This window comes from Phasianus colchicus, chromosome 1 (genome assembly GCF_987193195.1).
Source record: "Phasianus colchicus chromosome 1, bPhaCol1.hap1.1, whole genome shotgun sequence".
Taxonomy (NCBI): Eukaryota; Metazoa; Chordata; class Aves; order Galliformes; family Phasianidae; genus Phasianus; species Phasianus colchicus.
This window is the reverse complement of record NC_143436.1, coordinates 179854715-179880012: the sequence shown is the minus strand read 5'-3', so window position 1 is coordinate 179880012 and position 25298 is coordinate 179854715. Positions and strand designations below refer to the sequence as shown.

Sequence of the window (25298 nt, the reverse complement as noted above, 5' to 3'; positions counted from 1 at the left end):
CAAATGGACATGCTTCAGCTATCAAAGTTTGGAGCCTAATACACTGTGCAGACCCAGTTTAAGGTGGTCTTCTAGACACAACATCAAAATCAGCCAACAGTACTGCAGTACAAGGGGACTGCACTGACTCATTTTAGCCCACACTTACTGACCACTTGTTTAGGACCAAAGCAGTATCTCTACGGCATGCACTGGTCACAGACAACAGTACTGCCATTGTGCTAGATAAGCATTCAGAGAAGTATGAGACTGTTAAATCAGCACTCAATGTGGTCTGCACTCCTGCCCTTCATGCCTACTAAGACTAGTGATGAATTATGGTTACACAATTTTTTCAATAAAGAACAGTCTAGATGCCCTGCTTTTAATCTTTGAGAATGTATATTTTTAAACAAAGGAATTCCTCAACCAGATACGACCATAAAGCATTTCCATTTCTTTCTGTATAAACAGAATAGTGATGTGACCATACAGGGTTTCTTTCCGTACAAAACATAAAAACAATTGCATTATTTTGCATGAAGGATAGCAACATTCACACACGGGTACACACAGACACACTTCCCCCTCTTGGCTTATTTACCTCTCCAAGATAGCAAATTTGTTTATGTGCAACTTCAACAAAGACTTCTATTATGAGATTAACAGTCTCTGGTGTGTTTTTGTACACTTCCATTAATCCAATGCAATTATTAAGGAAGTCCATTAGGAAATTGAAGAGAATTGCTACGTTGTCGATCTGAGTAGCCTCAGCAATGCCACAGAGTGCTTCTAATGTAGCTGTGATTTCCTGTTTCACCTCCTCCTCTTGGCAGATCTGCTGAAAGTTTTCTTGGTTTATCACATTCAAGAAACGCTGCTGAAGTGGTTGAAGAACCTGAAAATGTTTCAGAAAAGTCACAGGAAGATAAGCATGCTGTTGCATGAATGAAATTTGAGATTTAAGTAATTTAGCAAGCTCATGGGTTGCTTTTATCATCGCAGTACAAGAATCAGTTACTTCCACTTTGCAATTATGTTCTTTTCTGTCTCATCAGCATTGTCTGAAGTGACAGTGATCGGCGATTCTCACTATTCACCACCTCCTGCAGGTTAGTTTCACAATGAGTACCTCCATAAATATTTAACATTACTTTGTCATGTTTAAACAAGTAAGGATTTTGAGTGACAGCACTTGATGCTTTTCCAGATTCAATACTGGCAACAACAGAATTGTTACAGGTCAGTGCTGAAAGAACTGATTAATAATTATGTTCACCATTATCTCTGTCACATTACAATCTCTCTTACAATCAGCCAGTGTGACTGCAGCTGTAACAAAACCAATTTGAATCAACTTAGAGATTTCCATGAAATAGCTAAATGCTTTTTCACCAATTAAATTCCAGTGCCTTATCATCTCACTTCGTTAATTTTGTAACTTTGCTAACAAAATTAAACTTTTCTCTGAAGATCGGTGCTTTCCAAACTTCAGAGCTAACGTAGTGTTCCCTGACCACATTTCATCTACCCATCTTTCTGGCATTAAATATTGGAGTATTAATAGAGCCAAGGCACAGAAAAGCTGATCAAGCTTAATTATTTTTTCTCATTAGCTTTAGTCAATGAGAGTAAGTAAATAAATGAATAATTCATAACCATCACCAAACTGAAAAAAAAAAGGGAAGAAATGGCACAGATCGGAGGAAAACTCTTAACCTTTAGAATAGCATTCTGTTATACAGGATTTCATGAGCACTCCAAAGGTTATTTAGCCACTCATTGGCTGTTTCTGTTTAGGTACTGATGGTTTAGATAACTTTGGCAACTCCAAGGTGCTATAAAATTATGGATGTTCAAAGAATCACTAAAAAGGTTTATCGGTAATAGATATCAAAACCTGGAGATTCTGAATGAGCTAAGTTTGCATCATCATAAAATGCTCCAAATCAACTCCAAACTTGAATTGTGCAACTTGTTAAAATGAAGGCAATAGAAGCAACGAAACATCTTACCTCTGTCCAGTATTGTTGTTTCATTTCCGTATCCATATGAGCAAAACCTCCTAAAACTAAAGCTTTCATTAGTGTTCTCTGTACAGAACTAGACAAATAGTGAAGAGGAGGGCTTCGCCTTGCAAACTGTTTAGCTAAATTCCACCAGTTCTCACACTGAATAACTAAGTTTGCCCTAGAAAGGGAAAAAACATTTTGATTAAAGACTCAACAAAATTGTACTTTGAACAGAGTGCATCAGGTTGCTAGCAGCTGTCAGAACATTTTAATTTTCTTAATTGTATTTCCTGTCTTGTAAGGCTCAACTGCCTTTTGATTTTCATCTTAATGTCTCAGTCCTAAAATTTCTTAAATATATACTCTGAAAGTAGCTCAATTCATATGGGAGAAAAGCAGGAAGGTACTTTAGTTTTACACACAGAAGAACACACACACAGTTAATGGATATATTGCATGGATTAAGAGCTTAGTCTCATTATGTCATGATAAAATAAGCAGTTTGTTCCAAAAGTAGCTCCTGAGGGTTTTATTCATTTATCTTTATCAAAAAAATTTCTCAAGCATTTAACTCCTAAAGCTTCAGTCTTTCTACAGACTGAATGTACGTTTGCATGTCGATTCACAAAAGCAAAACATTCAGGCATTTTCTGCTTCACAGTCTGTAATACTGAATAAACTGAAATTTGGCTGAACCCACCAAACCCTACATTATTGTTTCCTTTAAAGGTTTATAAAACACATTATATATAGGCTTAGCCAGTATCTGAACTCAATCTGACACAACTTGCTCGACAATAACCAACAACATGAAAATCCTTGCAATAAGAGTGGAGACCAGGAGAGTTTTCAATTCTCACTGTTTGAAAGTGAGGCACAAAGGAAGGGGAAGGAGAGTGCACTGATAAATAATAATGAAGATTAGGTTTGTCAAATCTAGGTCTCACTCCTCACTCGGTCAGACATTTTTTTCTTCCATTTATAATATGTTATTAAAATAATTTGACTTACAGAGACATGAATATAAAGTGCCCCATATCTGGATTACTTTGGCCAAAACAATTTAAAGGAAGCAAAAGAAGTTTTTTGACTTCCAGAGGTGTAGCAACTTACCGCTCTCTCCTTTCCACTAATGTTACTAGCAGTTGTACAGTATCATTTGCAAGGTCCTGCTCTGAACTCCACACTGCCAGGTTACTGATCACTTTTTCTAAAAGGTAACCCACAATCCATTGGGAACCCTCTGTATCAGCACCAAATGCTGTACTAAATGGCAGACTTATCTATAAGAAAAGCATTAAAATGAGTGAGTTTTACAGAAGGCAGAACCCCAAAGTGTACGGTAATCAGTCAGCAAATTCTTTTCAGGCTGTCATTTCTCACCTACTTATAATACACAAATGTTACACAGACAAAGGCAAAGAATACCTGTAACAGAAAAATCTTTGCCAAATTTATCTTCCAATTTTAAGCACATCTAAAAAAAAGGAAGGTTTCAACCTCATCACAGTATCAGGTCTAGCTTTTAATGCCACACAAAGTTCAAAAGCTTTAAAAATTAAAAGAAAGATCCAAACCATCTCCCAAAAGTGTTTCCATGAACTTACAATATGACAGAAGTAACTGGAAATAAATGTTGCTCTTGATCTAGGTTGAATATTTTGAGAACTTATTTTGATATGCTTCCTTGAACTCTCTACTTTCCTATCTTCAGAATACAGAGTTTAAGAGTGAAATCCAAGGACTCTGTAAGATTTGCACAGGGGCTCCCTGTCAGCACACCACCAGAATTTCTAATCATAAACTGAGCATAAGAGTTAAATAGAAGTCTTCAATCACTTCCACATGCCAACACACGTAGCATTTCCCAGATACTCTGTTTCACGCTCTCCAATTCTCCCCCAGCTATCTTTGCTCTACTGCAAGGACAAGTTGTATAACAGAACTCAAATTAATTATAAGTCTGTGGTATGTCCATCTTTGTTAAGGAGGGACCTCCTGAAGCATTAGTATTCTTAGCTGCTTCAGTAGTGGAAATAAAGGGAGGAGGATGAGGCTTTCTTCCCAGAAGTTAGAGCCAACAGGACCTTCTCTAGCTGGATTATAGTTAGTACGAGCAAAACCAGGATCAAGGTCTAATCATGATTAGTGCTGTCCAAACGTGATGAAATGTTGCCCTTTACAAAGAATGCATTATAGAAATCATGAAGTATACAAAAGAACATATGAGAATGGGGAGAGGAGAGAAAGTAACGTGATTTTAGCTAATGTCTAATGCTACCACAAGGTAATTCAAGGTAATGTAATTCAGAGTCATGACCAGGTTACTCACTAAATCATCCATCAAGGGTAACCACTTAGAGATGCACTGTAAGAGCTGATGCAGCTTACAGAATTGCTCACCTGCTAAGCAGTCTGATAGCACACCATGCTATTCTGTGATGCCACTGGCCACAGAAATCATATTTATGTCAAGATGTGAAAGAAGGATCCCCTAACAGCTTATATTTCTAATTAAAAAAAAAAAAAAGACGACAACTACTTCCAAACTTATTCCAAAATAAACCCAATCCCAATTAATGTTAAGATACTTTATCATTATGTATTACAATAGCTACACACTGACATCTACATTCACAAGATACGGTTGCTAATACTCACCAAGGCATTCATAAAGGTTATATCCTTACCTGGTCGTACAGTTTTTCATCTGCTAGGAGGTAAGTCTTTGCCCAGCGCTTGAGGAACCATACAATGTCTTTGCCCATCTGGGGGCTCAGAAGGTGTGTGAGATTTGCTCTTATTGCTCGAGATTCTACTTCTGACACTCTTAAAATAGCAGATAACAACCTGTAGGTTACAACATACAGTAAGGATATTGAGAATGTTTTCTGGAGAAGCAAAACACTTATTTTTCATGAAATATAAAGGGAAGAACAAGATAACAAAGTGTTTTCACTCCAATGAAGTAGACAGCACTTGAATTTATTGCTTCTTTAAATGTAAGAAGAGAGACAGGCTACAATGGCAAAACATCATCCATGAAGTCAGAATATGCATTAAAAGATAAAGTGATATCAAAAACACTGAAACAAAAGAAGCCTGACATGCATCCTGACAGCATGGGATTTCTCCCTTTCCTGCACCCAGAACCTTAGCTACAAAGTGGGGCCTAATGGTGAAGCTTCACTAACACAACAGTTACTGAAGAACAACTACAGAAACACCCAGATATTCCTTACTTTCTCATTACCACAGAGAGACAGTGTGATGTAGCAGATCACTAAATGATTGCCTCAATACAACCAGTCAATAAAACTGTATTAAATATTAGATTTTACAGTACATCAATTAAATTTGGTAGCAAAGCATTGGTTCTCAAGGAATTTAGGAGTTGACAGTGGTCTACTTCTTGAAGGAATTTCAGAGCTATTGTTAGAGAGCCTCAAATCTATATCTGATTTTATTTCCATCTACACCAAGACACTGCATTACAAAATTCTGTTTATTACTTGAAGCTGCCAGACTTGTTATCAATGAGCAGTACTGAAACTCCTGAATACATTAACTCATTAGGATTGCCCATGAAGGTAGATTTTTCTAGCCTTTTCCTGAAGAAAATGTTTAGTACACAAAAACTAATCGATGGCTAAAGTAGACAAGCTCACTAAAGCTCTGGAAAGTTCTTGCTCAAGCTGCACACGTATTGAATGCATTTATACAGCCTACAGTATGTTATCAAGATTCATCTGTGTTGCTTTAAAAACAAAGATTTCAGTAATTTGAGCCATTGTATGGACTTTCTTTAACAAATAGATTAAAGACAAGTTTTCTGTAGAGACAAAGTTTTTTAATTTGTTTTAATAAGCAGCTCATGTCTACCATTACAGCTATTAGGTCAACAATCTGGTCATTTTGGCCATCCCATCTCAAAATGACTTATCTGTTTTGATGCCATATTCTTGCTCAGCCCTTCAGTCCTCCCCCTGGATCACCGTGACTTGAAATACAACCTGTAATCACTCTTCCCTTCTTTACCAGAAGAAAAATATACTTAATCTTTTCTGTCTTTTCTTTTACATTGCTGTCTTAACGTGTCTTTTATAAAAACATTCTTATAAGTTATTTACCCTTACTTTAAAACTAGTTAAAAGAGATACCTGATTTCTAATGTTCAGCGTTTACATTTGGCTTTTTACTTTTACAGTTCACAGAATTCCACCTATGTTCTTACTTTTTCCTCTGAAAAAGCATTTGACATACATAATACATGATGCATTTTTACCTTATTACAGAATCAGTTCTGTTGTACCCTGGGATGGAAGAGGCTTTTTCTCCCGGAGATCCCAGAATTTGAAGTGTTGTATTGATGTCAACTTCAGTTGAATGCTTAATGGAATATTCCATGACTTCTGGAGGTATTAGCGGAGTCTCTCCCTGAGTATCATTAGCCAAGAGGTAGCCTTACATTAAAGAAAGAAAGAGTGATCACTCTTTCTATCCTAGGTTAATCTATAATCTTATCTGAGCTTTTTAATGAGAGAATTCATTGGCTTAAAAAGCAGACATCGTACCAGAACCAGATGTTTATACAAACCCTGACTTATACTGTTTAAATATGTACCACTAACTTCAGAATCCTTAAAACCATTCTGGAGAGAGGAACCTAATGTGACATTAAACAAATACCAAAAAACAAATCATCAGATTAAGTAATAAAAATAAGACAGGAAAAACTTTTAGTTCACGAAGTAAGCACATCAAGTACTACAGCCAATTCAGCTATTGGGAAAAAATATATATACATTTTGCAGTCACTATCATCTCTGTTAAGTAATAAGAATAAGCAGTTGATTTTACAGCTTCCCTAGTAAGTCCATCTCATTTGGGACTTCTGCTCTGCTAACATTTCAAATCTCTTTTTAACTTTCCGACATCAAACTCACTATTATAAAGTTTTCCTTGCATAGCAACAGCAGATCAGGTCAAGCAAGGATTTTTACAATATTCTACTCAGGCTAAATAATATTAATTCCAGATTCAGAGTTTTCACTGTCTGACATCATAACCATCTGAGATATGAATACAAACTTCATCTCACAGTGATACAAAAATATTATAAACACATTTATGCCAACATCTGAGAGCAAGTTAAACATCAGACATTCAAAAAGACTCCACAAAACATTTCATAAAGTGTACATTTCTTTTAATGAAATACAGATACTATCTTTGCTAGAATTATGTTTTGCAAACAGATGTAAGATAATTCCATCTAAAAATCAAAAATGAAAAGGTTCTAAATTTACATTCCCTGAAATAGCAAAATGCCAGGGTATGGACAAACAGCCCTAAGAGATTTTGGAACTTACTTGACTCCTGGCACTACCAAGTAATATTGCTATCCAGAGCTCATGTGGATTCCCTCACCAAGCCATATGACCTCCAGACAATACAAATGAAACCATGAACAGACCAATGTCTTGAATAGGTTGACTGGTAACATCTCAGAAGTCTATGATAAAATTATTTATGGGAATTTCCAAAGGATATACTTCATGTAAAGATACCATAAATCTTTTGAAGATAACTTTTGTGTTACTGCAGACAGGTGAATTGTAAGCTCTATACACAGTCATTTATCAGCAGCTGACATGCAAAGATTTTTCTTTCCTGAGATGTTGCAGCTGAATAGCAATATCAGAATAAGCTGTATTTAACACTGTTCACTAACCTGTGACTAAAATAAGCCAATGAATATCCTCGTACAGGTCATCAAGCACTTTATTGTCAATTGAGCCTGATGCTGGTGAGGCAAGCAACTGCTGCTGATGTCTTTGCAACTGACCATGGAGCCTCGTCACTCGGTCTTCTAATAAACTGTGGACAAACCATAATGAAATAACTTTACTGTTTTTAAATTGTTTTGGCAAAGACAAGCTTTTCCAATTAGACAAGTTTATTCCTTTGCGTTCATGGCTATTGTCCTGTACCTTGTAAGAAGAGGTATACAGTGTTCTGCAGCAATTCTTCCCAGCATGCCAACACTGGCCAGCTGGTCACAGAACTGGTCTCTGTCATCTTCCTGCAGTTCACTGATTTCTTCTTCTTCCCGAGAGGCCACACCATTGGCAGTCTGGTGTTATTTCAACAAAAATAGAAGCAATCAATTCATGTTACATTCACTACAATTCATTACCACTGGACTTCTCTATGTTATTTTGGCTTTTGTGTCACAGAAATGCAACAGACTCACACTAAATTAGATGCAGAAGAAATAAACAGAAGAGTACATAAGGCTTCATATTGTTTTGAAATAATCATTTCACAAATTTATCATGAAACAGCAAATTCAGTTCATTGTATATTTGCTGCCTTTTCCAATAGCGCTCTCAAGTCAAAAGAATCAAAGATAAAAGTTAGGAAAATTGATGCTCCTTAATAGAATAAGAGCAGACTGGACAGTAGCAGAATAGTTTCTTTAATCACATACATAAATAAGCTTGGCCAAGCATCCACTGCTGTAGGTACAGTATAGCAATGCACTGAATGACTCTGTCTCATAGAGATGGCTTGCAAACCCAATGGACAGGAGTCTGCTAAAATACACGTAGATGTGAATTTCAAAGCATGTAATCAGGCCAAGAACCACTTGAGACACTGGGACTTCCACATCCTATTCATTAGCCAAAGATACTCTTCTTCTGAGATCTTACTTAAATCACAAGAGGAAGTATTTTTCAAAATGAAATGAAAATCCCCTCTTTCAATAAATATTTTCTATAACTCAATGTTTGAGAAAATAAAAATTTTAATACTAAAAGTTTATTTCTTACTGATGCAGTAGTTGCACTGTTTGATTTCTCAAAGTTTATAAAACTACCAACACAATTACAAGACTAGTTTCTTGAGATGAGTCATATGTAGAAATCACATATCAACCTTACACGTTTCTTAAGAAATCCCTTGAAGAATGACAGAATTTACATAAATAACAAACTCAAGTACAAGTGATGGACAAAGCCATCATTCTGCATTGTTTTTGCAAAGGCTGTGGAAAATTAAATCCAAACAATTTCTTACCTAAAGTGCTTTTAACCCGTATTTTCTTTATCTAACCCACCAAATCATTCTCTTTTGGCAACTTCAAAGTCGCAGCTGTTTACTGAAAAGTGAGTCTGGTCTCAAGGCAGAGACTGAAAGTTCCTGTCACTGCTTTGATATTGAACAAGAAGCATTCTAAAATGCCAGCTGTGGCTTTTAAAAGGTTACCCATGGGATAAATGACTTATCTCACAGAATGACATGAATTAACCTGTGGATACAAACTATGTCAAGACCGCCTGATATGAATGCAAAGTTCTCTTGTGAAATATTTGTCTCTGTTTTGGCACTGTTATTACCATCTGTTGCATATCAAGATATCAGAATTAGGTTTTATACAATGATTTTCAGAATGAGGTATCTTAAGTATCTTTGCACAGCATCAATTTAAGTTAATGTAGTTATTGAATCAAATATCTGCAATAATTAATTCATTCAGCACCTACATCCAAGTTTCAGTGCCACAATCTATTTCAGTGAGATCCATACCCCTGGCAGAGAGGTTAACTTGCTTTCTTTCTCTGATTCAGCAACTAGTTAAGATAATTTTATGTTTTTCCTTTAGAAGAGTCACCCATAAATTTCAATAGGGAACTCACACACCATTTTATCCAAAAGAATGTCGTATTTCATGTTTCTTCCAGTCTGAGCCTAGTTACTCTGTATTTTCCTACATATTTATGCATATCAGTTACACTGATGGAAGGTAACAAAAGCATAAAAGGCTTCCAGTGTCACTGAAGATTTTACCTATGACTCTAGACAAGAGAAGGACAGTCAAAGGTTTGGTCACTGCATCTGTAGCGAAGATCAGTAGGATGCAGATCAAGTTGAGTAACAGGTTTTTTTTGTTGTTTGTTTGTTTGTTTAAAGGTATTTTTTCATCTTTGTATTCCTTTATTGACTTTTCATAATGAGCGAAACAGACTGGAAAAAGACCTGTGAGTAGCAAACTCTTTCAGCATTTTTTCATCTCCAGTCAAAGTCACAAGCAGTAATTCTACAACTACCTTCTTTGAGCTATATAACGAAGCACAGAACAAAAATACCATGGGTTAGTTGTCATGTATTATCACCAAGAACTACTAGAAAAAGGGCTTACCAAATTCCTTGTACCATCAGGAGCAGCTAGATGGCACTGAATGTAAGAATTAAAGACCTGAACAGCATGTTGGGTAAAGAAACCCTTATGGAAATGTTTGTCATCTTGTACCAAAGTAAGCCAAGATTCCAGCAACTTATCATATGCTTCCATATATACCATGTCATCTTTATCAAGCTGTAAAGAGATGAAAGAAACAAAACAAAATCTTATTTCCTAAACTAAATCAGAGAAACATATTCATACTCATTGTTATTACTCATTATTATTTAACAGATGTCCTGTTAATTGTGAAACAATAAAAAAAAGTAAACACAAAGCCTTTTCAAGGATAGTCATAGATAAATCAGAAAGAATTGAAGCAATGCATCAAAAAAAAAAAATCAGTCCTGCTTTGTTAGGCTTTAAAAATCTGTTGGTGTTTAGTTGTTTCTTTTCTTCTACTGTTCAAAACCAAACTAGTCTTAAGTTAAGCCTTTAGTGCATGATTATCTATATACAGGCACTACCAGGCTCCCTCTACGATTCCAATGATTCCAAGCATTTTGGGTCATTTTAGAAACAACAAATAATTGAGCAATATCTGTTTAATTAATTAGACAAAAAGAACAAGTGCATATAGATTAATATTATTTCAAACATAGTGGAATACAAGAGAGAGAAGAGATGACAACTCTATTATGAAAGAAATTGTTATTATGACCGCATATGTTAAAGAAACCCCACTACACGTAGTCCATTTTGATGAAACACAATGTCTCCTTTTGTGAAGGATAAAAAGAGAGTAGAATTCTATAGAATAAGCCTGCACCTCCAATTGCTTAGTGCATTTTAACTGCTATTCATATATGTTTACATGAAGCACTCATGAAGCACATGAAGCTAGAGAATCCAGATAGCAAAGGGATTGGTTTTTTTTTTTCAAAAGGACATTTAATGCATTTTTCCCTCCCACTTTATGCAAAAATTAATCCTCAGTAAATACTACCAACTGCAAATGATTTAAATATGAACATATGGACACATTTGCTTGTACTGTGTAGGTGTAGGGAACCTGCTTTGGCAGGGGGGCTGGACTCGATGATCTCTGGAGGTCCCTTCCAACCCCTACAGTTCTGTGATTCTGTGATACTGCAGGCCTCTAAAAAGTCTTCTCAACTTTCGTCCAACAAGATTGCTCACAAGTTACTTTGAAATAGCAAAGCTTAGTAAAACGATTTCTTGATGAAATACAGAGATCTAAAGGCCTCAGTCACGTTCCACACAGAAGAATCCCTGACTTTCAGTGAAGTTACAAACATGGCTGCATGAACAAAGAAAAAGAAAACACTGGCTGGATGACTGACTAAGGGAAAATACCACATTGTAAGCATTTCTAGGTATCTTCACAGCATCCCCCTGTAACTGTTATATTTACAGACACTAAAATATGGCACACTGATGCAAGTCTGAAAACAAAAGCTGAAAATGAAGAGAGAGACCCAAACTGTATTCAGTGCTAACTTAAAATAAATCTATGACTCACAAAATGTGTCTTCTTTAAAATTTGGCTACATTCATTGAATCACGAAACATCTTAACTTGAATGTTTATAAAACTTACATAAAGAATCCAGAGCATAATACAGTAAACAATGTTCTTTTACTAGTGACAAAGCAATTTAATTTGAAAGGGCAATATCATACAAAAATGCTGTTAACAGCTGATGATATTTTCCTAAGGAAGCCAGGACTTGTGAGTTCAGGACTCAAGATGTTCAGGAGAGGTGAGGTGCAACAAGTAAGGCCAATGCTTAAACTGTCTAGGATAGGAAAGGTGAACTCATACTTCCTCCATTGTAGACTGCAGACCAACCCTCAGCACGGCTCAAGCTTGCTGTTCTCCAGCAGCAGAGCTGCTCAGGCAGATGTTTCAACTTCCCTCAACAGCCAGGTAAGCATAAAACATTTGAACATGATGTTTGGATGCTGTTTTCCTCTCTCTCTCTCCCCCTTGGTTGAATATCAATATTAGCAACAGCAGCAAGTACTGTCAGCAACAGCTTCTGACTCTGTGCCAAGACACATATTGCTTTGAAGTGGTTTGCACATTACAGCTTGGGACCTCCTGATTTTGACAGTTTCAATAGCAGTCTTCTGGCTGAGCTGATCCCCTGTGTCTGACGGGGTTTCTGCAACATTTGTACAAGCTGTTCTGCTGGCAGAAATATGAGAGAAACAGCTTGCCCCACCAGCAAAACTTTGCTGTGTACACTTGCCTATGTTATGCTGCATTTTAGAATTCTGACAAGCTGGAGGAATATTATCTCAGGATTCTGCTGAGTTCAAAACATATGGTTTTCTGTTTTTCATAGAGAACTCTTAATTTCACATGAGCTCACAGGGAATCTCAGCAAGAAGCTTATGATAGAATGTTGACCACAGCTTGGACTTTCCCTAAGCTAAAAGATTGCTTTCAGGGATGCAAACCAGTCTTTCTAAGTTAGAGCACACCATACCATTACACCATACAGTGTAAGTGAACAACAGCTCCACAGTGCATTGCACTTCATTGCTGACACACTGTTCAGGTATAGGAATTATTTTTGAAGACCCAAAACCACCCAATTCTGTAATCATTCTGGAGATCAAAGAAACAACATGAAGTTTACATCTCAACTTCACATCTGTTACACCTATGATACAGTAAAGTGATGAACATGTAACTTTCCCTTTAAAGAGAGAATTTTTACATCATGCTGTGGAAAAGTCCTGCACAGTCCTCTTTTTGATGTTGCTGGATCTGATAACACTGAATATAACACTGAAAAAGATTGCCTTCAGCAAAAACAACGGGATGATATAAGCGTAGGCAGCCATTGCTCAGTAGGCATCAGTGGTCACAGCCATCTCCAAAACAAACTCTGTACCCACAGTGGTACAAGCTGCCACAGGCTTCTGCTGGGACCAGAAGTGCTGAGCTGGCAGCTTACACCGAACGCTGCTGTAGTGAAAAAACATGGCTGCATAAAACAAGAGACTAACTGGGGAAATGTATATCCTCTAGCCTCCCTCATTTACATGATAGCTATCTGTGGTTTTGCAGAACCTTTCTGTAAAGGTTCTAGGGCTTCCAGTCTAAGTGAAAACTGGGCCAGAAGTATTACATTTTAACCTTACCTTAAAGACATGGGCTAATGCACTGCAACCAATGCTAATATTAATACACCTGTGATCTTCAGTAAAGAAATATGTCTGTCAACTTCATAATTAAATACTTCCGTAATAATTTTCAAACTCAATTATTAAGCCTGGTCAATATAGAGAACTCAAAAAAAGTAATTGTTAATGTTAACAGCAAAAACCTGGCTGCTACTGCGATAGTTTCATTTTAAAATAAATAATTACTCCATGTAAATAGCTCAGGTGCAACATTTGCCTTAATTCTTACAGGCTTTTTACAATCAATTCCATCCCCCTAGATGTTTTGATTTAATGCACTTTCTGGAAGGACAAGACTTACCCCTAACCCAACTGATCTTTAATGTTAGAACCAACGTTTGTAGAACAGCAAAAAGTCTTCTGAAGTACAGACATGTACATGGAACTATTGCTTGAGCCATGCCAGTAATACAGGGATTATTTAAACTGTTCTCTGTATAGGGTTAACAACAGACCTTAACAGCTATATTCACTTCAAAAAGAAGTTCCTGCCTGTAGAACCCCCACTGTGTAAATATCAGTCTGTCCATTTGCACAGGTTGTCACTTTAAGCTTTTGTGTCTGTAACATGTTTGTTATCTACAACACTTCTCAGAGAAGTCCTGCAACTGAGCAACATTTAAAGATCTTCCTACTTTTTCAATGTACCTGTTCTTTTAAAAATGAAGATAGAAGCAGTGCTTTAAATCCATAGTTTAAAGATGCAGAACATTATGTTATTTATAGCAAAAGCAAAATTATCTCAGACGTGATTTCAGAAAAACATCTAGAACAAAAGGACTGAATTTCACAATACTTAATGACAAAACAGCCAAATTCTCATTCCTTATTACAAGGAGAGGGAAACAAAAAAGACTATTTGTTGAGAATGGATACTTACCACTTCTTCCAAGGCAGCACTTCTTCCAAAAGAGCAAGTGAGATGGGCGAGGCAGTTAACAAATGAAGAGAAAAGTTCATTTGGAATGGCAGTTAAAATATTGCGAGGAAATACAGTTATCAGGTTGCTGATAATACTGGAAATTCCAACTGCTTCAGAGTCTTCTATTTCAATTCTATAGATAGAAATAAGAGTTACTTTTCTGCATTAAAAAAAACCCTAAAAGCCAATTGATTTTGTCAATTCCTTTCAAGTTAATCCATTTATATAGGAAGTAACCTACTTTCAGATGCAGCTTTTAAATTTCAGGAATCCAAAAGTAAAGACAGATTATGCCTAGAAATAAGCAAGTCACAACAGTTCTCCACAAACACACACTGCGCTCTGAACTAAAGCTTAAAAGATGTCATCTAAATTTAGAGAGCAGGCATACATACCCATTGATAGTATTCAGTAATCCCTCAATGAAATGTGCCAGGTAATCAATTTGTGAACCTTCGTCAGGAAAGACTGAGCCATGCAGAGATGCCAGCTGTGCCAGACACTGTAACGAATCTTGGGCCATATCTGTATCTTCTCTGATTTTTCGGTGTACCTTTCAGGAAGTGAGATAGTTAGCAATACGTGGAAAATAGGGGGTTCTTACAACAGTCACATGGCTCTCAATCCAAAAGAGCACGCACCAAAAAAAGCTTATTATAACTTCTATGATTCTATTCAGTCTGAAATGCAAGGGTTCCTACAGCTCCCTAAAGCACAGCAAATGACAAGACTGTGACTTGGTCTGCAAAGTCACAAGCCTCCAATTAACGTGCTGAAACCAACATTCAGTTAATCTTACCTACATTTTGAAAATTGAACTCAGCACCGAATGTTATATCTTAAAGAGAGAAACAGATGCCAGCCAGTCAGACATACTGCTCCTGCTAAAAACAGCAATAATGACAGTCATCTCTATTATGCTAACTATGCCTCGGCTACGGAGTCTTGCTAAAGTTAGTCAACAAGTTCAATCAAGATTATATAGATGCTTCTTCAGCAGAGGTAAACACTGAAGACAGACGAAAATGAATGCATCACTTCCTTGGCAACACCCTTACATTATACAAGGCCAAGTCATCTTCTCTCATTTCTGTGGCATGTTACATCACTACTTCTGCTGGTAAGACGCTCAAATCTGCTAATATTTCAGTGACCAACAACCTTACAACCTTACTTCAGTTATCAGCTATGGGTTTTTTAGAGTTTTCTTAAGGTCATTCTCCCATGTTTTCACATAAGGTTTACTCAAAAAATATAGGGTAGCTTCCTCCCCCCCCATACCAATTTATTTCAAATACAAATATCATAAAGTCTAGTTAAAACACTTCCCATTTGTGGTATTATAGTTTCAGCTTCACCCAATTTGAAACTAGCTAACCTCTGCAAGATCAAACTGCCAAGTGAAACAAGCCCTAAAACAGAAATACTCCTTCTAACATGCATCCTACATTACGTTGAGATCAGAAGTGAAGGCTTCCTCTTTAACATGGCAGTCTTGCCAAGTTTTGCAAGGTTATTAAAATTTCTTAGATCAGATATATGCATATGAACGACCACCATTCACTCACATTACTTCAAATAGGAACCTAATACCAACAGCCTCAAGCATGGCAAATCAGGAATCTAAAACCAAAACTGACAGTGCACTGCCCTGGCTAGCCTTCATTCAAAAATAATCAAACCCAGATCTGCTATGGTTACTATTAAATAAAATACAAACGCAATAAAACAATTCTGCATGTAATTTAAAACAAAATCCTTATCACAAGTACATACTGGTCTCATAAACTAGCCGAAGAGAGATATTTAACTCAGACAGCTTTATATTATTAAACGAGGAAGGGTTAACATGTAAACCAAAAAGTTATTTGCATGTGGAGGTTCACAGCTGACAGTAGCAACTGTCTGGATAGCCTGGGCAGCTGTTCCAATTGTGAGGAGCTGCTAAGAGTTCTGCCAGTGATTTTTTTCACCTTTTCAGAACTGCTGGAACAGAAAAACTTTCAGTTAAAAAAAAAATTACCAAAATGTCCCACCAAGTATGGACGTGCACCCAAACATGTATCAGACAACTGAGGCACCACGGGAGATTGCCATTTACTTCCTCTAGTAAAAGTTTTGCTCCCGCTTTGAACACACTGCTTCTCCACTTTGCAAGAACAAAGTAGCTTGAAAATGCTGAATTCTCAGATCCTCAGAGATTTAACATAAAATAGCAGAGTAAGCTAACTCATAAGCCAATACATGCTGCTGCTGCAGCAACTTCGAGTTGAACAAAGACTAACAACTTCTCCCCCCAAAACTGGGAGGAAGAAAGAACATTACTTATAAGAGTTCTATTATCAGACTTCTTTTTAAACAATAGGAAGTGAATATGGCATTCCCTCTCCCCGCTTCACCTCCTCCCTCTCACTCCTAACAAAATCTCTTTTGATTTAGCATGCTTGGATTCACTTTGTCCTGGGGTAAGAGATGCAGAATTCTGTACGTGGAACTGGCCAGAACAGTGCAATTACATTACTAATGTTCAGCTGCTCTGTTAAGCAATTGTTCTAATATCAGCAAATAACCCCACATCCTCTTCACTTGATCCTTTTTTTTTTTTTTTGAGAGAGAGCTTTTACATCTTATCTGAAATAATTTATCACTGCTTACAATGCCTGGTTTCATTTGGTGAGTATATTTCCCAAAGCACCAAACATAAAGCCTAGATAACTATATACTTCTCATTTAACAGTTATCAATTTAAGGCAATTCATAGGCAAAACACATATCTGGTAACCTAAGAAAAACACAATAATTCTGCTCACTTTGACAAATCGGCTGAAATTAAGGGACTCAGTCCTACCTGCTGCAAAAGGAAGGATCCAGCAACAAAGCTTTAAAACAAGAAGGAGCTGCTTTCCCTGTGGTCTGGACTATGAAAGTTGAAGAATGAAACTTACTGTAAAGAAAAGCTCCATAACTCTGCTGTCCAGGAGGGTCTCACGCCAGGATTCTGTTGGCTTTAGCATCACATTTTGTGAGGATTCAAACATAGCTATATAATGTCTGCCCAGTTATCTGGTGTCAAGGTCAACAATAACATTCCTACTTGGCTTTAAAAAAATCCTAGATACAACAGGATCCATTCAGAAAGAATGTAATGGAAACAAACTTTAAGCCTCTTCACATACACAGCATAATTCATGCATGAGGCCAAGGAATAAAAGGTATTAAGTATTGAAAAAAAGAATGCTCCAGGAATGTTAGATAACAGTTTGATCATAATTATGAGACATACCATAGTGATACGATCACTTTGATAACCAGGGTATCTAATGTGACACAGCGAGAAGGGAAAAAAGCAACCGCAATTAACAGGTGGTAAAATTTATGCAAAATGGGAAATCATTTCCTAAAAAATTTTCCTGGCAGCTTTTAAAAAGGCCTTACGAGAGCTAAAGATAGCCCACTGAAATCCATATCCCATTTTTCTAAATAGCCAAATATGCATCCCAGAACGCAGATATGTTAGCCTTGCATTAATCGACATTTTTCATCATGCTGTGAAGAACAAAAGCACAAGGCACCACAAGGTACTGCTATAGCAAACATATGCTTGCATGAGACCCGTATAAAAGCGTCCACTCTGCAGTGAAGCTACGACTTTGTGGCACTCCTTCCAGCTATTACCATACATTCTGGCATGATTTAGCTTTTATGAAATTCTGCCAGCGCTCCAGTAAAAAAAAAAATAACAGAGACATGAGCAAAACCACTTAAACAAGCATGTGGCACTCTTTGTCAGTCTGATCACAGAGAAGCATTTATCAAAGGGTTTTGAAAGTCCTTCCTTCTGACACCCCTCAATCCGAAGAGCAGGAGAAATGCTTTAACACACGAGTTCTGTTTTCATTTGTCTTTTGAAAGCCCTTCGCTGCTCCCTCTGATCCCTTTGTAACCCAAAATCAGAAAAAGTGCAGCATGCTCAACTGCATACAACTGGTCATGAACATGTCTGCAGTGTAAAGTCATCAGGCGTTACAAAAAATAAGTTTATCAAAAGGTATTTATACCTCTGGATGAAAATAAATTTTTACAAATAGTACCACACAGGAAAGAAAGCAGGCCCCTGGCAATCTGATGAGCTCTAAGAGAACATACATAAAGCAAGCATCTAGTTTCAGACAGAGCATTGTGATGCAAGGCAGAAGGCACAATTTTAGGTCCTCCGTGTTCTGCCAGTCCACAAGTTCCCAAAAACCACAGAGCAGTTCCAAAAAAAGCCACTTTTTCCATGGCACAGCACATTGCAATGCAGGAGAACAATCGTGGATTTTCATTAGCACGAAAACAAAAAACAAGACAAGACATATTCTTCACAATTTTCAACACTACCAATGTGTGTTGAACAATAACAGATCTGCATTATTTCATTGCAAGCAGAGTAAAAAAAAAAAAACCAGAACAATAAAAAAATCAGAATTGGCTATTTTACTTCCTCTGAAATGGAAATGTCATGTAGGTGTTCAGAAGTGCGTCAGTTCTTCCAGATAAAATTTATCATGTGCATCCTCTATCAGGAGTAATATTACAAGTTAAAACTAATTTAATCAGCTCTGGCACTTAAAATCATCTTTTTTTTCCCTTCATTTGGAATGTTCTTGAAAAAACACTTCAACAGTCTTTATTTACAAGACTGTCCTTTGCCTTAGCGCTCCAGTGTAAGACTGACATCAGCACCAAAAGATTATTGATTGATTATCAGCCTCTGAAAATTAACTTGCTCGTCACTTGTTAGTGTTCACAGAGGGACCAGCTACATACCACTTCTGACGTGGAATGGAAGAAGGGCCGATTTGCTGTCGGTATTTTAACAAGCCTCAGTATTTAGTGGCCCTTTCCTGTTATTTTTAGTTCCGTTTCTCATGCTAATGGACTGATGACACATCTGACAATAGCAATCTGTGGGTAAAATATCTGTTCATTAAACAACACAAATTATATCTGCACCTATTACTGAGATTTTACATCCATCTTCTACTCCACACTAGGTGGATGCAAACACGAACACAAGCTGGGTGTGGAGATGCTTTCTACCATGAAATACCAAAACTTCAACCCTATTAACAGCAGTCCAGATGTGTCAAACCTGAAAAAAATGGCACTGAATTACCTAGTACATGACATGGGTGTGCAGAGAAGTGTCATCTTCATCACGAAGATGCATTAACACGTACCAAGTTCTACTGAAAAGAGTAGCAGTGTAACCAGATGCAGTCCAGTACGATATACCTCTGATACTCATTGATTAGAGCCTACAGAGGAAGAAGAGATGCCAGCGTTCAAGAAGAAAGTTCTTTTGTCTTTGATGAAATTCACATGTAGCCATTAGCATTACATTTGGGCTTTGTTTCACAAACATGAGAAAAAAGAATAACGTCTTAAAATGCTAAGTTTAACTTACAGTTAATACAAAAAACTTCTGTATGTTTCTTGTTGGAACACACTAAAAGAAAGAAAAGTTAAAAAAAAAAAATCTGTAATTTTCTTCACAGTCTTTGCCTCGTTTCCAGGAGGAGACTGATGAGTGATTGTGAGTAACAAAATATTTCACATCCGTAGCCATGGAGGATCATAGTACTTCAAGATGTCCCACAAATTCTAACATTTGCAAATGGTTTCCAAAGTTTCGGGGTCTTTTTTTCCCCACTGTGAGAGGCAAGGCAAGGCAAGGCAAGGCTTGCCCTGTCACCATGAAGGAGTTTAGGTACTCAAAACCAAAGGCTAAGTCTTCTGCCAGACTCCAATTCACAAATTTGTCCACAGTAGTGAAAAACTCAGAAATGGAAGAGAAACTCAAGGAATGCAATGACTGATTTCTTTTTTCGTAAGTTATCTTAATTGCTTAACCTTTGTCATCTGGAACATTTCTGGAGAGCTTTATATCAGTCTTTGACTTATACTTCACAAATAAAAATGCATTAGAAATGTAACAGCTTGATATCTACCACACATTGTTAGAATGCTAATATACTGCTTGTATTCATATTTTTTAAACCTCCTCTTGCTTGCTAGCCCGTCAGTCAAGCATATAGGATGAATTAAGTGCAAGTTGAAAAACAGTGCAGAGGCTTGCTGCCCCCTATGGAGAAAACCTTCAAAAAATCTGCATGTAATTCACACTCTTAGGAAACAGATCCAGCATTCATGAGAAAGAAAGCATGCTTTCACATTCAGTTGTTAAAATACAAGTGTTGCTATCAGTGGAACAACTATCTGATATGGGAAGCACCAGATTCAGACTGCATCTACAAAGTAACAGTCTAAGAGGCATAGGAAGCCCTCAGCTAACTTTAAAATCAGTCACTTCTTGCTGGCGGTGTAGCCTTGCCTGCATGAAGTCTCAAGTTGACCACCCAAGGGGATTTGCAGCTCACACTGAAATCTGTTATCCCTACTAACATTTGCTACAACTATACAGCTCCAAATCTCTCTTATGCTTAAACCAGCTATGCAGAAGGGACTGCCATGGAGATGCACACCTTCCTTTACACGCTGCTTACCAACCAAAAAGCTGACGAACTTCTAAGCAGTAGAGATATCCAAGTTAATTTTCACTTCAGAGGGATGAAACTGACAAACGTAAAAGACAGATCTCTCTTTTGCTCTTTCTTCAACACAGCTGTTTTAGTTATACTGAATTTTACTTCCTCTTCCAAACAGCCAGGACAGTATTTTTATCTACCAGATAAAAACTGTATTAAATGTTGGATGATCCCAGGCTGCCAGCAAACAAGACCTAAGGAAAGTGGCCTCTCCTCAGCACAGGCTCAGTCATTTCTGCCATTGTGCAACAAATCAAAGTCGGGGCTTCACCCTGCTAGAAAGAAGCATTTAACCACCCTGCCCAGTGACACACTCGTGGGAAGCATTGGGACAGGACACTTTTTCAGCAGCAAAGCCAACACAAATAATTCCTCAAAACAAAGCTGAAGGCTTTTTTTTTTTTTTTTTTTTTTTTTTTGAGCATTCTGTGTGTTTTTCACACACTTCCATTATGCATAACAGATGCTACCAATCTGGGTTGGACCAACTTCAAGTTTTCAACTTCAACTATATTGTTCACAGGAAACCCCAGAGAGAGATCTCTCGTTCTGGCTTGAGATATTTTCACAGAGATTTGAAGAGCTTGTTCCTTTAAAAGCATGGCTGAGGAACACATACTGAAAACAGAGTTCAGATCAGACAAAAGCTTCAGTCAGTTCATACAACTGTTGCACCATTCATTTTCATGGAATGTCAGTGATGCGCATTACTGGAGCACTTCCCATTAGGTTTATGTAACCTGTATTTTAAATTCAATTCCCTATTCTACATTCACTTGAAAACTTGCCAGGTAGCCTCCAAGCTATCAGAGGCACCAAATCCAAGAAGTAAAGCTGAAGTTTCTCTTTGTTGATGTACTATTAGCACCTTTACAAAAACCTGTGCCTTTATGAATGAAATAATGCATAAATAGTTTTGTAACAGACAACAAACATCCTCATTTAGATGAGAGATAGCAGGACAAAAGGTTATGTTTTGATAAAGAACTCCTATATTCGAGGGCATTTGTCCAAAGTCCATTAGAACATGGCTGCCAAGAGCAGGTATATCCCAAAGTAAAGAAGTGAGAAACTCTCTAGGGGCAAAAGAATATAAACTATAATTATGTCCTGACTCCATAGGAGAGATTATATGTCCATGTCAAAATGCATTAGAGCCTACCAACACACACCTCCCTAACTGGATGGGCACTCAGTGCAATGTACTAAGAGTAGGATCCTTGAAGGCACTCTACCTCTTAGTACTCATGACTTGCACGTCCTTAACCAATCTTATTTAAGAAAAGATGCAGTTAAAACTAGTTCCATCCAAGCAAACAATATTAAACAAACGGTGCTGTGCTGTGACAACAGTGAAAAAAGAAACCCTACAGAAGCCAACATGCCACAACTGCCACACGCTCTCAGTGCAAAATAGGAATTCTATGCTATTGTCTTTTCCAAGAGTACTGCCAAAAGCCTCAAACATCTGCAGATACCAGTGAACCAATACCACAAGGTAACAGATGAAAGCAACAAGAGATGATTGCCTGTGTGTTAGAAAATGAAATTGAAGCAATTGCACATGACCAAAGGCCTCCTGGGCACTGCACTCTATGACATTAAAAATGTTCCAGCTTAGGAGTATGTATGTCCCAGCCTCTCTTCTTTCATTGCTCTAAGAAGGTGACTATTCCAGAATGCAAGTATAAGCTTTTCTCACTGGTAACTGACAGTTCACATTCACTATGGCTCTTCTGTTATAGTAGCTGGCAGCATTGCCTAAGACTACATTTAACAATGCAACATACACTGAGTGATCCTGTGACTGCACTTCTCAGTTTTTTTATTCCCTCCCCTTGGAGATACCAGAATTGTGCTAGAGGTTACAAAGAGACACCACTATGCTGCAGGGAATACTGAGAATCGTTATTATCTTGCCAAAGGAATATGAACCAAAGGAAAAAAAAGTTATATATGTGGACACAATGGGTCACTTTACTCCATGCTTTAAGTGTTATATTTATGCCCATTGCTTTGGCATGTGTGCTGTCAAGATTTGGAAAGAGGATACCAACTGATCAATCAATGCAGCAATTCTTATGTTCTTGTGTAATGTGCTATCTATTTAGGAATTGCAGCCAAGTTAAACTTCACTGCTGAGAGCCAACAATCAACAGCAACTTTTTAAACCAGTCTTCGTAAGGGAGATCTACACCACTACATGCTACAGTCACTTTAACAGCTACTAAGTCTTAGTTAAGACCCTCTTTTCTCAAAGATGATTCTAGTTATTCCAAATTCTGTGAAAACAGTTTGCTAAATAGAAGAGGGAGACCAAAATCAGTGCAGTAATTTTTACAGCAAATTGAAATGCCCAATGTTAGAAAGCCGTAAGATAGGACAGAAGTTATAAAAAGGTTAGAAATAAAGTCACATAAGAGCACTTGTGGTGGTTCGGCACCAGAACCCAGTCTCCAGAAGTGGCCAGAATTTGTTTAACAGCAGCAGTATCTTGTGAAAACCACAACTCCAAGGCTTGACTGAATTGTTACTGACATCTTGCTTGTACATATCTAGTTCCACCACTGCAAAACTCAAGGTTATGACTGAGCCCTCCTGAAAAGAAACATAGAGCTTTTTCTTTCAAACTGTAACATCATCAGTACTCATGACTGCATCAGAGGCTTCCGTTGAGCAAGATTATAGAACAGAAGAAACTACCTCCAAACACCACTGCACAATACAACGCCATTTCCTTTCTATTTAAGATGACTGCTTTAAAAACAGAAGTGTCCACACATTATTTGAATTCTTATAAATCCCAAACCCTCTTCTGAAAACTTTTGTAAATGTAATAATTTCACTCCAGTCTCAGTCTCATAAGCACATGCAATAAATTACTCTCTGGTCCCCTGCCAAATCATTTCATCCACGGTATTTTCCAGAAAGACAATATTAACTGGCACTCTGCTTTGTTAAAGAAGAATAAATACATTTTAAATAAATTTCACTTTTGCTGTTCATCACATAATGAACAGATTCAAAGACAACAGACACAGATACTGCCTTCTGACTGTCAAATGAGGGAAGAGAAATAAAATGCTATGCAGAGGATTTGAAGGCAACATAAGATTCCTGTAGTACGTGCAACTTCGTAGAATTTATTCAGAAGGTTTTAAGAAGTTTATAAAGGACTTTTTATAAAGTCTTTTACTTTTATAAAGGAGTTTATAAAGGGTGTTGGTAAGTCTGTTGAGTGTCTGCAAGATGAGGCAGCTATTAAAAGAGGTGTCAGTGCTGTATGGCAAGTGCTGCCTTACCTTTATGTTTCTACTATATTCTTCTAGCCCATTTTTCAGGCCAAGCATTTCCACTTTTCTTCCTTCTTTCATTAAGGCTCACTCTCTGTTCATTATATTCCTATTTCCTTTCCATCTCTACATTTCGTCTGAACTTTCTAAATGAGCACACACCACAAAGATCTGAAAGTGGAATAAACAGCACCAGTATGTTGGCAAAAAATACATATTTCCTCCCAGCAAAAGAGAAGAAATGAAATCTGTTGGGCATGCACGTTCCTAAATTGGGCAATACCTGCCCCACTTGAAATTAAACACAGCTGAGACCTCTTCCCTCTTTTGTCCTGCCCTAAGGCAGAGGGTTGCGCTTTCCTTCTCCTTCACAGCAACGACAGACATGCCAAATGGACCATTTGCTCTGGACTGAGAGCTGCTCTTGAACTAGTTTTGTTGTTTGTATAAAATACTTTAATGAAAGGTAACAGTAGTTCCTATTTGTAAGCATATTTTAAGCAAGCACAGGGATGACCAAGAGTATTAATAGAAGAAAACATGCTGCTTATAAAATTTACATTTTTCTCTTTTCACAAAGACTTATCACCCGTTAGAACATGACCCAACTCATCCGAAATGAAGGGCCTGATGCAGAAAGGATATAATTCGGAGGAAGGAAGTTCCAGCTTAAGACCTGATTGGCTAGTGCAAGATAACGCTGAAACACTGAAGACATCTGAGCATTGAGGTTTTCTCGTCTGCTGAATTCCTGAAGTACCTCTACTGTGAGCATGAAGATCTGCCGCAGATCGTCCTCCTACAGTCGGAATGAACACAATATATTAGAGTCTCTCAGTCTGTTCTGTTCTCACCCTATTTTTCATTGAAAAACAGATAATAAACCAAAGTTGACAGTCAGAACCCCAACTTATTTGCCAAAATTAATGCAACATGTCTGTAAATAACAAAAAAGAACAATATTATCATAAGTACTAGTTTTAGAAGAAAAACTTAACAATATCTCTTAACAACTGGTGAAGGAGGGGTTGATCTTTGACACGAAAAAGTCGGTAAATTGTTCCACAACAGTCAGAGTTTAAAGCGATGCCTTCAC

General features: G+C 37.3%; 1 protein-coding gene across 1 annotated transcript in view; it reads right to left on the bottom strand.

Annotated features, from left to right (window-relative positions):
• Positions 1-25298, bottom strand: part of XPO4 (exportin 4) — a 74282-nt gene that overhangs the window by 10570 nt on the left and 38414 nt on the right. Inside the window, exons 6-17 of the mRNA XM_031615835.2 lie at positions 24848-25001; positions 17265-17377; positions 14715-14872; positions 14278-14452; positions 10198-10374; positions 7985-8127; positions 7726-7871; positions 6277-6454; positions 4682-4841; positions 3105-3274; positions 1995-2169; positions 584-877 (exon numbers count right to left, since the gene is read on the bottom strand). Of these exons, the coding sequence (XP_031471695.1) occupies positions 584-877; positions 1995-2169; positions 3105-3274; positions 4682-4841; positions 6277-6454; positions 7726-7871; positions 7985-8127; positions 10198-10374; positions 14278-14452; positions 14715-14872; positions 17265-17377; positions 24848-25001 (2043 nt within the window). The remainder of the gene's footprint in view (positions 1-583; positions 878-1994; positions 2170-3104; positions 3275-4681; positions 4842-6276; positions 6455-7725; positions 7872-7984; positions 8128-10197; positions 10375-14277; positions 14453-14714; positions 14873-17264; positions 17378-24847; positions 25002-25298) is intronic.